At 37.4% G+C, this 13,726-nt stretch overlaps 1 protein-coding gene across 6 annotated transcripts in view; it reads left to right on the top strand.

The window, feature by feature from the left end:
• ClC-c (chloride channel protein 3) overlaps positions 1 to 13,284 on the top strand; it is a 105,529-nt gene extending 92,245 nt beyond the window's left edge. For 5 of the 6 annotated variants that reach the window (XM_089099552.1, XM_089099555.1, XM_089099553.1 and 2 more), the window contains 2 exons: positions 2,821 to 3,034; positions 10,557 to 11,157. In XM_089099552.1, the coding sequence (XP_088955678.1) occupies positions 2,821 to 3,034; positions 10,557 to 10,650 (308 nt within the window). In that variant the 3' untranslated portion in view covers positions 10,651 to 11,157. Of the gene's footprint in view, positions 1 to 2,820; positions 3,035 to 10,556; positions 11,158 to 12,957 lie in introns of those variants that run through there. The other variant, XM_089099556.1, reaches the window with a different exon arrangement.
• The last annotated feature ends 442 nt before the right edge of the window (positions 13,285 to 13,726 follow it).

The following is a 13,726-nucleotide window of genomic DNA, read 5'->3' as shown; positions in this document are numbered from 1 at the left end:
CATATAGTTGTAAATGTGGCTCTGCAACTGTGCCTCAATGGTCACAGTTCCTGCAATACTTGTTAAAACCTTGGAACCGGAAACCTAGCTATTTATTTCTCTGTTTTTTTCATCGTTATATCACACAGTAAACAGTTCAAAGGATTATTATAGTGAAAGTTTCGGAATGAGACAATCAAGTTGTTAATCAGTTCATTTACTTTGATTTACTAAATTCATTTAAATTTAGAAAATTGTTGATGTATGTGCTTAGACCCATAATCTTGTGTTCATAATCTTTTTATTGACTGGTTGAACTCATCTTCTACCCCTCCTTATATGGCTTGGAAGATTCTCCTTGGAGATGCCATGCCACAAGAATTTGCTGACATATTCGAAGCTTATTACGAAGGATGTGTATCCCGAGTTAGAGTCCATGGGGAAGAGTCGTCATTGTTCGATGTGGAGTGGGGGGGGGGGGGGTAAAAAAGGCTATATGCTCTCACCGGTTCTCTGTAACTATTATATCGGTTGGATCCTCAACCATGCCCTACATTGATTTGAAGGAATAGTAGTTGGTAGAAATGTCGTCGTGGCCTGCTGAAGAAACTCCATGCGTACGGTCTTCGTGGATGTCTATTAAAATTGATTGGTAGCGTACTTTCTGATTGATCACTGCGAGTTGTCCTCGACGGATTTATTTTCCGCATATATTCAGTAAAAGCAGGGGTTCCCCAGGGCGGTGTCTTGGAACCTACGCTTTTCCTCATATACATAAACCTCATTTTCAAAAACGAAACTGTAAAGAGAATCGACGGGCTTCGTCTACTGGAGATTCATTTCTCCAACGATCTCTTTTGGAATAACCACCTTGATTAGGTGATAACCTCCTGTGCAATAAATCTGGGATTTACTTTTCGTTGCGAAACCTTCTTCCATCCAGCTAGATTATTCCACTATACAAGTCCTGCATTATGCCCACGGCTGAACATAAATGCCCGCTATATGCTTGTCCTCCGAAAATGCTGTAGACGCCACTCCAGAAGATCCAGAATATTGCAAATAGGGCGGGCTGCGCCTCCAAACATGACCCAATCCCGCCTTTAAATGAAAGGTTCGATGTAGCGTCGATGGCTGTTTTCTGCAATTACATGAATTCGCCTCCCTCAGACGAGCTCTCTTACATTTTGCCCCTTTTTCCAGCCTTCAAGGCAGACACAGAGGCACAAGGCAGGGAAGACACATCTCGGTCCAATTATCTAAAGGATGACACGCCAAGAACCGAGTACTTGAGGAACAGCTTCATCCTGCATTGCACTTCTATCTGGAACATCTTTCTGGGGATATTATTCCTGCAAACCCCTCAGTTGACTCCTTTAAAAGAAGGTTCAACAGACATTTAAAACCTCGAGGTTTCGGAACGAGGTAAAGGAATAGCCGCTTATCAGTTACCCTTAAATACCTGGCGCCGTGTATATAGGAATAAAAAAAATGTCAAAGTGACGGACTTCAATACGCAGACAACTAAATCCTTTTTCCTTTCCCGTCAACGCAGGCGACGTAAACGGTTTTGACCGCCGTTGCTCACGTTGAATTTTACGCTTTCGGACGCCAGATCAAACTCCGAACGATGATATTCGCTGACACTGTTTCAGCATCGAAAAAATCTCAAGCCTCATCAGGCTCCGCTGGCTTCGCTGTCTTGGACACGTTTTGCGTCGCCCCAACGAGCGCCTCATTAAACAGATACTTGACTTTGAACCCTTATCACCATGGCATAGAAGAAAAGGAGTGCAATTTAAAAATTGGTGGTCGACCGTTAGGCAAGACTAGGAGCCTGCTGGGGGTTTTCATATATTTGGCCACAGATGGGACAAGCAATGGCTAAAGTTTGCCGAAGAATTGGCACAAGACCGGCCATCATGAGAGACCGTCATTCAGAAGCTTTGTTCAGATGCCGGGCGAGGTGGAACCCCCTCATCCTCTGCAAGTACAGGTACTACGAGCATTTTCTAAAACCGTTGATTGTTCCTTGTTACAACAATTCTTTTTTTTTCTTGGAATCTACTGATTATATGTATCCGTTACATCTTTGGTAGCTTTATGGAATTTTTAAAAGCAAAGACATGTCTAGCCTGAACTTACAACAATGCGGAAAACGTAAAGTAGAGATTTTGAAATTTATTCCAAGTTGGTGTACAAAAAGAGTGAAAAGCTCTGAACACCAGCTCCCATAAATACTTTCTTTTGTCATTTAGAAAATAATCTTATCCTAATTGTTATTTGGATCCTCGCAACAGCTCCATTGCTAAATTCTTCTTCTTCGGGGTCTCAACGTCTAAGTTATAGGCTGGATGCTGCTTCTGTGTTTTGGGACGGAGAACAGTTAATTATGATTTCAAAAGATAAAGGAATTCACTAGAACGGGTGACAAAGGATAATCAGTCGTCTTAATCTTTGCCCAGCTCCCTTGCATTCAAAGTATATGGCTCTGAGTCGTGTGATTTGTCTGTATTCTCAACAGTAGGCGAGTGATATGGACCCTATTTAATAAATTACAAATAAGTAAGATTGCTCTTGCTTTTAGTCGGTAAAGAGCATTCTAAGTACCTATATTCGAATGTAATGTTTACAAGTCAATGAAATTCAATTTTGAGTTTTACTCGTCTTATTGGGCAGGGAGTCAATTATAATTAAGATAATTATAGCATTTTGCTTAATCTCGTTATGCTTTTGCGTAATTTTGAAAAACTCTTCGAGATTACAAGTTCGAATTTTACTAACTAAGTCAGAACTTGATCACCAATAATACGCCCATTTTTTTTTTTTTTTTTTTTTTAGGAAATGCGAAGCGTACTCAAGATGGTATTACTAGAGAGAGTTTAGTTATATTTAGTCCTACTTTACCAACTCAATGGGTTGGCCCCCCTCCATTGAAATTAAGAAGAATTCTTGACTTGGCTCCTATAACTATAACGGATCAGACTCCAATGGAAACAGTCATAGATATGTTTAGAAAATTGGGACTCCGACAAACTTTAGTCACACACAACGGGTGAGTTTTTATTTATTTATATTTTTTTTTAAATATGTATATATGCAAGCTTGTACTTCTATGACATCCTCCCACCACAACTGTGGACGACCCGCTTTCCAATTAGCCCTAGGGGATTGGGCAAAAATGAAAATCTTTGGCAATATGTCATCCTTCATCCGCAGAACGTGCCCTAGCAGTCACAACCTTTCTCTCATTACAGCCTAAGGAAGGGGAACTGAACCACATTTATCGCACAGTCTACTGTTTCAAGTACGGTGCGTCAGGCGGGTACCCAAAACGAAGCGTAGGCAATTTTCCTGAAAAACATCTAGTAAATCTTTATCCACTTTTTGGACCGTCCCTGCTTCAGAACAATATTCGACTAGTGTCATCACTGTAGCTTCCAATATTCTAATCTTGGTTAGCAGACTTATCTTCCTATTCTTTCAAACTTAATACTACCAAGGTAAGTGGAGGGGTCCACCTGATCAATCTTTTCGTTACCCAACGTCACATTTTTCATCTTCACTTATTCCTAGCCTTAGCGACTTAGTCTCCTTATAATTGATGTCCAAACCTATTCTAGCACCCTGAAATCGTAAAACCTCTATAAGTCCATTCATTTTGCTCACGCTTTCATCTAGGATGCATAAATCATCAGCATAATGTAAGTTCAGGAAAGTTTCCCCTCTCCCCCCAATTCGATTCCGTGTTCTTCCATTGCCTTTCCTGTGCTCCTTAAGATAAAGTCCATCAAAATGATCTATATAAAGGGGGATAGAGCACAGCCCTGCTTATTCCTGATTTAATAGGAAACCAGCTGCTAACCTCATTTCCTACCTAATCGCAGCAGTGTTACTCTCGCACATAGCACTAATTACTCTAATGTATTTGTCGTGTATACCATATAAGTATAAGACCTTCGCTAAAGCTCTTCTATCATCTGAATCGAAAGATTGTTCGTAGTCTATAAAACTGAGGTCTATAGATCTTTGATGACTAAGCCACTTCCCAATTATAAGTCTTAATAGTGAAAATTTGTTTGATATATCCTCTACCCTTTCTAAAACCGCACTTTTCTTCTCTTATAATTTTGTCTATGGCATCTCTCAGTCTAAAAAGTTCATTACCGAATAATTTACTACCTATAGAAACCAAGCTAATGCCTCGAAAATTACCACACTCACTCTTATCATATTTCTTATGCAGTGGTTTAATTAGGGTTTTCCTAAATCACTAGGTGCTTCCCCTTTTTCAATAACCATATTCATAATCATCAGTAACTTATTTCTAATCTCAGAACCACCATAATTAAGAAACTCATTTACCACAGTATCAATAAATGGGGCCTTAATATTTTTTAATCCTTTTAGTATTGTAGCTAATTCTTCCTCACAAAACAAATCTCCCTTCGCATCTAAGGTATCACAAACTTTGTCATTTTCCTCTATATCTTTTCCTGCAACCCTGTCTTGGTTTAGAACATTGTCAAAATGTTCTGCCCTTCTCTCTTTATCTCTTTCCTTATCACTAATTGTGGCCACGTTCCTATCTTTAACTGAGACAAGTCCGGATTGACTTCTCCCTCTCAATTTATTAACATGCCAGTACAATATTTTTCTATTATGCCGTCTAGCGGCATCTTCCAGATCTTCAGCAATTTTACATATGGCCTCCACTTCACACCTCCGTAGTTCATATTTTAATGCTTTCTCCACTTTCTTTACGTTCCTCTTGTTTTCATATTACCTATCACTCAGATGATTTTTGTACAAGTCCCTTCTCCTCTGTATTAAACATAAAACTTTTTCACCTATATTCCTAGCTGCGTTTCTAACTTTCTTCCCTAAGACGCCATCAGCATTTTCACAAATTATTTTCCTAATGGAAAATAATGATGGATGGAATGTTATTCCATCTATCCTCCACAAACTCCCCAGTTTACTATTCAACTGTTCTTGAAAGGTTTCTCTCAAATTCTCATCCTGGAGTCTCCCAACATCATAACTTCCAGGGTGGTAGTTACCCTTCCGAAATTGCAGGTTTGAATTAACCCTAGGCATTGATAGATGGTTATCTTTACTTTTAACATCAATAATAGCACTCCTATACATCCTAGTTTCTTGTATTGATCCTGCTAATCTTCGGTTTACTATAACTCAATAAGGTTTGCTATCTTACCATCACGTTAATACTTATGGGCCATTTTACGATCAAACACTGTATTGGTTTTAACTAGATTTTTAGACCTACAAAATTGCAGTAGTCTGTAGCCATTACTGTTTTCGTTTCCTACACCAAATTTACATAGACTAGGATACCATTTATCCCTATTTCTACCTACCTGGGCGTTAAAATCTCCTAATAATAACACCATATTTCTACTTGGGACCCTGTCTATTTGCTGCTGTAACTATAAGTAAAATTACTGAGTCACTAGTATCTCCGCCAGTTGGTTTTACGGAGGCATGTACTACTATAACTGATACCCTGAACTTTTAGTCATAAAATGAGTGATTAGTGTTCTATTGTTAATACCTTCCGAGCCTAAACAAGACTTATCAGCTTCCTTATTCATCATGTAAGTCCAGTTCAAATTGTCTGAATTTGTCAGTGAAAATGGCGGTACGATGGTTATTTTTAACGTCGTAACATTTCCAAGTTCCAGTTTACATATTCTTTAAATGATTGAAATTGTTTTGGCCTCAGGAAAAGCAATGTCCCGGTTACCAGTGCAGGACGGGGACCAACACATCTTCTCAAGTCTGCACCGAAGAGCTTAAGCCGGCTTAGAACCGGACAGCAAGAAGTCCTAGGGACCTCCAGTATGAATGGACGCTTTGTGCAATCCTGAGCCCATCTTGGTCACAACATAGTTTTCAGTACTTGACGATGCACTTCAACAAGAATCGAAATCCAGCACAGACAGTCTCAAGCCTATTACCTCCGACTATCAACTATCAACAAGAATCGAAATCCAGCACAGACAGTCTCAAGCCTATTACCTCCGACTAATTGTATATTCATGCTTTCAAATATTACGCTACTACGGGGAGGCAACCCATAGTAGATAAATTAGCTAGGAAAAGGTTTTTCAGCCCGAAAACGCCCTTCAAAACAGACCTAACCCAGAAGAATTATCCATTAATCAGAATTATGTGTGACTGCTGTGTCTTTTACTAGGCTATAATTTCCTCGAGGGTCGCCACTCTTCAAGTAGGAATAGAGCTGACCGCAAGGTCCCCGGTCTTGCAGGTATCCGGAAAGGGTTGAGGCAGCTCTTTGCATAGGCTATTGCCCATAGATCTGGATCTTACGCCCGGTAGCAGTTGTCTCCCTATAGAGGATCCTCCCCGATGGTGTTCTGCGTCACCACGCAATTTAATCCATTGGGAGAAAATTTGGAACTTACAGGACGTGTACACACATCAATGGGCCCTGCTGAGTGTACATTTGACTACTTAACAAAAAACAGAATTAAAATTTTGTCCAAACTTGGGACAAAATTGTCGTTTTGTTGCACACTGGGCCGAAAACAGTACATTGCTCTGGCACGACCCATTTAGTTACTTAGCAAATATCCAGAAATAAAATTTCTGCCCTAAGTTGGAAAAAATTTGTCGTTTCGTAGCAAAAAATGACCGATAACATAGCTTTTCTGTGGCACGATTTATTTATTTACTTAAAAGAAATAAAACGAAAACACCCTATCGATATTAAAAATTGACAACAAGTTTGATTATGTTCCTTTTGTGTGCATAAAAATACGGAAACGGCAGCATTTTTGACAGTAATGTAAAAAAAAACACTTAATTTCAAACGAAAGTAAAGGAGGAAGTAAAGGTAGACTATATATACATGTATATATATATATATATATATATATATATATATATATATATATATATATATATATATATATATATATATATATATTATATATATATATATATATATATATATATATATATATATATATATATATATATATATATATATATATATATATATATATATATATATATATATATATATATACATATATATATATATATATATATATATATATATATATATATATATATATATATATATATATATATATATATATATATATATATATATATATATATATATATATATATATATATATATTATAAGGGGATGCAGCCCCCTCCAAAAAAAGCTAAATTATTAATCCCCTCCGAATAGTTGTTATTTAGCAGTACAATACTGCATACGTAATCATTACTTTATAAACAGTATGCAATAGCCGTTCATGTACTATACACTCCATAGACTTTCAGAAGCGATTTCACCACAGAGAGGTTTCTGAAACTAAATGGTTGTATTTTTTTTTTTTTCTTATTTTTTTTTTCTTTTTTTTATATATATATACTTCTAGTTGGGTACTTTATAATGTTTGATCTAAAGCGGCTTATTTCTATTGGGGCAAATCCTTTGGCGGCAAAAGATGGTAGAAAACAACAATTTGTTATGATACGAAACAAATGAGAGTTCTTAAATAGGGATAGGTCCCTTCACATGGGCGTAGGCAGCATATTGTCTAGGGGGGCAGTCGATAGTGTGATGGAGTTTTATCAACTGCTTTTTCAGCCATATCTAATGTAAATTTGAAGGTCTAGGGGGGCAGCTGCCCTCCCCCCCCAAACTACGCCCATGTCCCTTCATTAGACAGTGAAATAAGCATACACTACTATGTATTTAGGCCTACCATGTAAAAGCAAAAAACTGAAAATGGGGAAGTTTCTACGACTATGAAATATCAGAATATCTTCTCTGGATTTAGTTTACAGTCTTTAAAATTTTACTTTTTTTATCATAGTCAATGTAATAGTGTTGACTGAGCAAAGAGGGATGTTTCTCCAATGGTTTCTCTTTTTCGGCCGCTTTGTTGTGAAAGGATGATTGTGGGAACTTTAGAGGGGGCTCGTTCAGTCGAAAATTGAAACCTCTATCTTCCTTTTCAAGAGCAGAAAATGATTGGAGAGCTGCCATCCGACTCCTGTGTTTTTGTTTTGCCCCTAATTACCCCCCTGACCTCGGATCAAAATTTAGAGATGGCCATTCGATTCAGAATAATGGAAAGGTTCAAAAAACGGCCCTCAATAGCAGGCATAACCAATGCAGTCCCATGGGGAAGAGCCCCGATTAATGCAAATAGCTCAATCTTTGTATGCGCATCTTAGTAGAAAAGATGGGCATGTCAGCCCTTGTTAAAACCGCAATCAAGCTGTAAATATAAATATGTATTACTCGAGGGACAAATCCGGCCGTCCCAGGAGTCGTTTACTAGAGGGGAATCCAGTTTTTTTTTTTTTTTTTTTTTTTTTTTTTTTTTTTTTTTTTTTTTTTTTTAGCTAGATAATCACCAGTTAAAATTCAGCCTTGTATAACAGACATAGGGAAATTCTTTATACGAAATATCCTTCCTGGAATACGTGGCAGTCAAAGAATTCTTTTCCTATCCTCAGTATTGATGGTGGTGAGCCACAATGGGTAGGGCCTGGCTCCTCAGGGAATCTACTACACTCAAGTTCTGCAAGCTGCAGGGGTGCAACTCTCTGAGTTGTTAGCCGGAGCCTACCACTGGTTACCAAAACTTGAACATGCTATTGTTCATGTTATGATCTTTTAGACCTTCGTGGTTGTCCTCGCATTGAACTCAACGTTTAACCCATAGATTGCTACTGGGTACCGATTTTTGCTGCTAGAGTCACTGCTGTGACACCAGCTGCCACTTGTTGGAGGTAGGGGCCAATAATTTGGAGAAACTGAGGTGCGCTAAACCTCAATGGGAATGCTGCCTGTTTCATCATTAAATGGTATATTTAATAATCTGAAAACAAAACATCATACTGCTTCGATAAATATTTGCCTTTTCAAGCTAGCTATTTCTTTCAATGTATGAACCCCGTTTCTTCTGAATTAAATTTTGGCAGAAAAAGAGTTGATGATTATTCAGTCAAATCAATAATTGAAGTAAAAAGAAGATGGCCTACAACTTCCCATCCAAGTCAAGGGGTAATGCATCATCTAGCCAGGGTTACCGATAGAGAAAAGGAGCAAACATACAGGGAGGATTTCCACACTAATGTCCTAATGAAGTTTCCAACCTTTAGGGGGTGCACATCAACTCTGGGGTGGGGGAGGGGGCAGGGATAACGTCGAAATTTTAAATGGCATCCTCTATAAATTATACCATGTTGGATTTTACGAGAAAAAGAAGTCGATTATGTGTGAGAACTGTTTGGGAAGCTTTTGAATTTTTTCGCAAGTATTAAAAGCTTCATTTTGATGCTTTGTTACTTTTTCAGGACAGTAGTTCAGACGAAGGATTTTCTTGTTTATCTATAGATGCCAAAAATAGAAATTTTTACAGGGTTACCGTCGGATATAAAAAGTTATTCCTTGTCTTCCCCTTATTGGGGGATGTTTGGTCCTGAAATGCTGAAGAATTATGGAGAACTTTTGATGATATGAAATTTAGTTTGAACTTAATTCCGATTTAAGTCCTACTTTTTTGGTTTTGGGGTTGTAAAACTTGCTTTTGGTGAAATTCAGTGTTAATTTAATTCAGAGTTTGCATGCCTGTAGCTTTGCTGGGAGTAACTTCCCAAAAACGTACCGCTTGTCCTTACAGGTAGGTACCCATGTTTAAGGGATGAACTGGCAAATATTTACACAATAGTCAGAAAATGGAAACAGTAAAAGTGCGAAATATTTAAAGAAGAATTAAATTCAGCGATAAATATACATATATTTGGGACCATATGAAGGAGTATTCTTAAATGTAGTATAATTGTAATTATAATTTAGGATAAAAAAGAATGGCATCAGAGCAACCTGATGAAATGACAAATTCTCTTGGCTATCATCATAAAATATGGTTACTTAGTTTATGTTTTACTAATACTACTACTAACAACTCACCGCAGCACCAAGCCGCCTGAGGCCAACACAGCTACGCACGCTCCTTCTCCATCCCAATCTATTCAAAGCCTCCCTTTTTACACCCTCCCACGAAGTTCCCATTTCCTTTAAATCTTTCTTTATGACGTCCTCCCACCCCATACGAGGACGACCTGCTTTCCGTTTAGCCCTAGACGGTTGGCCGAAAAGAATAATCTTTGGCAATCTGTCATCCTTCATCCGCAGAACATGCCCTAGCCATCGCAACCTTTCTTTCATTATAGCCCTAGAGAGCGGTATTGAACTACATTTTCCGTGCAGCCTATTATTTGAAATACGGACAGTCATCCGGGTACCCAGAACAATCCTTAAGCAATTTCACTGGAATACATCTAGCAAATCTTCATCCACTTCACGAAGCGCCCATGCTTCAGAGCCATATTTGACTACTGTCGTCACTGTAGCTTCTAATATTCTAATCTTGGTTTGCAGACTTTATGTTTTGTAAGGAAGCTATTATTCTTCCTTGCATTCTTTAATGCTTATTAAATACTTTCTAGAAAGTGCAGTCCCGACATAAATAACATTACTTTTTTCTTTTTTATAGGCGTTTGCTGGGTGTCATTACGAAGAAAGATGTTGTGCGTCATATTAAACAAATGGAGGATTCTCGTGAGTTCTATAATCTACCCTTCCCATGAAACCTGTTCATTAGTGAATCTTAGAATCCTATGAAATGAAGATTAGGTATATTTTAGCTCCTTAACTTTGTATATTTTCCGAGACGTCTCTAATCTATAGTTTGAGTGAATATTGTCACAATTACCTAGCTTGGTTAGTATATCAGGTTTTTTGTTTAATTATCTATTCATCCTGTTCAAATCCATCCATACTGATTCTTTTTTTATTCTGTTTTTTTCTCCCTTTTTTTCTTAAATAAAACTATTCCGTGAAATTAGCTGTTTTACTCCTGTCGCTGCAGAGAGTCCTTCTTGTATTTGGTTTTGAGACATATTCAATGACGGAGAAAGTCTATCAACTTACAAGATGTGGTTTTATATAAATTTCTGTAACTCTCCGCGTTTTGGGAACAAGAGTCAAACTCGGTTGGTACTTACCACTGCGTTTTGGCTCATGATATATCTTTTTAATCTTTTGGCTCCATCGAATAAAGTGATCTTGGTTATGCGAGCTTCTTTTCATCCATAGTTTTGAATTTCTTAACAATGGGATCTGGTTTTTTTTTTTTTTTTTTTTTTTTTTTTTTTTTTTTTCAACAGGATCTGTAGATAAGACCGTCCTGAAATAACGCTATTAGAAGAATTGAAGTTTTTCAGACAATTTTCGATAAAAATAGATTTCTTCAAATTAATATCTTTAGACTCTCTTACTCATAGCATTGTGTCTTGTTTTGCAGCTTTGTGTCTTCCCTTTTTACAATATTTCTCTATCAAATAACGTTGCCCGTGAAATACGAGCTTCTTTCCATCCGTTGTTAATTTATTATGGTTGTTATCACCACGGCTGGACTCACAAAGCTGAGTTGAGGCTCAGATGACAAAGGTCCATTGCCTCCGTACCCAAAAAATAAATAGTCGCTGGGCTATTGGTGCCCTTTGAGTGTGGTATTTTGAGATTTGGCTTGCCTATCTCTTTTTTCACTCTAGTAAAAGAGCCTTCCTTGATAGTGTCAAGGTTTCCACTATTGTTTTTCGCCATCCCGAGAATGCCACTCGCCATCTTTTCGACTAATTCTGGCAGGCAACATTTGTCCCTACCTGTCAATAGCCACCGGTACTGAATCCTAAGAACAGGTACTAACAAGAGAACTCCGTTCTTTCACTTCGGATTCCTCCTCAAGAAATCTGTGCTTCTGCTACTGTCGGCACTTCATTTTTCCAGTAGGATTACCCCCCCCCCCCCTCCTTCTGGACGTGATATTGGCATCCTTTACTGGCTTCAGTTCGTCCAATATTCGTAGTGATTCACAAAATAGCCTTCCTCGTGTGTCAGATATTAGGCAGGACGGCCAGTGACTGGACGATGGCTGAAACAAGCAGCAGTAGGCCTCTATTTGTGCCTATTACTCTTAGGGGCACCACGAGAAGTTCGCCACCATTAACCCCGCTTCTAACATATCTAACGTCTTTTTCCTTTTGCAGTTGAAAGGATGATATCATCAGTTAATACGATCATACTGAAGCTTTTAACCATCTTTCCTAGGCATTCAATTTCTAAAAGTTACAGCAATAGTTTCTTTTATTATCTTAAACTCAACCAACCTAAATACGGAAATGGTTTGTTTGCACTTCAATTTGATTTGCCGTCGTTAATATGTTTCATTTAATTTTTTGCTATTGTTTTATCAAATTGCAAGACATTTGCGCATTACTGTATGATTTATTATTGAGTGATATTGTAATTTAGAGTCTATGTCATTCTGAAAAAATCATTTTGTCTTCGGTCGGTCTGTCTTGTATTTGGTTAAGTTAAAATGGTGAACAGCTTGTTGTGATATCTAAGATTTCTGGGCACGTCTTTTTCATGAGAACTGTCAGCTACTAAAGGATCAATTATCGGCATCCATTGTATATCCTTGCGCTATCAAAAAATTTTAGAGCCATCAGTTGGCTGTTAATTTGCTTTGATTTTACTTTTTTTTTTTTTTTTTTTTTTTTTTTTTTTTTTTTTTTTTTTTTTTAATATGAGATCTTTCTTTAGAGAAACGAATAAATATTAGTTTTCGTTGTTCGTGATTTTGAATGAAATAGCACCAATTAGCCCTGATGTATGAATTGAGAAAGTCTGAAAAACTGCTAAAAATCACTTATTCTTTTTCTTCTTTCTTTTTCTTTGTTTTATGTTTCCTCATAAATTCAGGTTAAGACTGATTCAAAACCTGTTTTGTAATTGAGGGTTTTGTTTTTGACAGATTGAAATCTTTTTATTGTACTTCTTACTAGAAAAAAGAAGCCGTGTCAGTTAAATTTAATTGTATGTTTTTCCAGCAATATGTTGGGGAGTTTGTTGCATTGCTTTTTAAAGCTCAATGCCTAAAATTCAAGTTCAATTTTAAGAAGTTTTGGGCTATGATAGTTTCAATTTGAAATGGAGTTAGTTCCTTGGATAAGTTAGCCTGTGTTATATCTACGATTTTGACTATTGAAGTCGACCAAGTATTCAAACAAGATGTAAGTGCTGTTTTGTGCTTGTTAAAACTCTTTATTTCTTATTCTTTGTACAACTATAGAAGCGTTATCAACACAAGGGTTTTTGTCATCTTTCAGATTAATTAGGTGTTCTGTGTCTTTTATTTGAGAGAGTAAATTATTGAATTCAAACTGGTTTTCTTTGACTATTTTAAGTTTTCATATAGGCTTCCAGGGGCGTCGTGGGGGGGGGGGCAGTTGCCCCCCCCAATAATGTGGAGAAAAAAATATTATACATTTTATGCCCTTTGACTATCCAGATATGGACCCCTCTTGCCCCCCCCCTCCAATAAAAATGCAAGAGATTCGCCCCTGTAGGCTTCTATACTATAAAGTGACCTAAAAAACGGGCCCTTTTTTACGCGATATTTTCTTTTCAGTTACCAATCATCTTTATTTCCGAGGGTATGAAAGGACTAATGTCTGTGTAATGTAAATCAGTTCAATCAAGTGAAAAAAAAGTATGCCAAATACTATCATAAGACCTGCATGTTCGAGGTCACGAATAATTTAATGCAGCAGCATGAAAAGTGTCCAAGATATTCTTCACGCAAAGGGCTGCAATTCC

The sequence above is a fragment of the Artemia sp. Qi Xiang Cuo genome, chromosome 13, assembly GCF_049724085.1.
Source record: "Artemia sp. Qi Xiang Cuo chromosome 13, ASM4972408v1, whole genome shotgun sequence".
Lineage (NCBI taxonomy): Eukaryota > Metazoa > Arthropoda > Branchiopoda > Anostraca > Artemiidae > Artemia > Artemia sp. Qi Xiang Cuo.
Note: the sequence above shows the minus strand (reverse complement) of the source record. Positions and strands in the feature narration are given on the sequence as shown.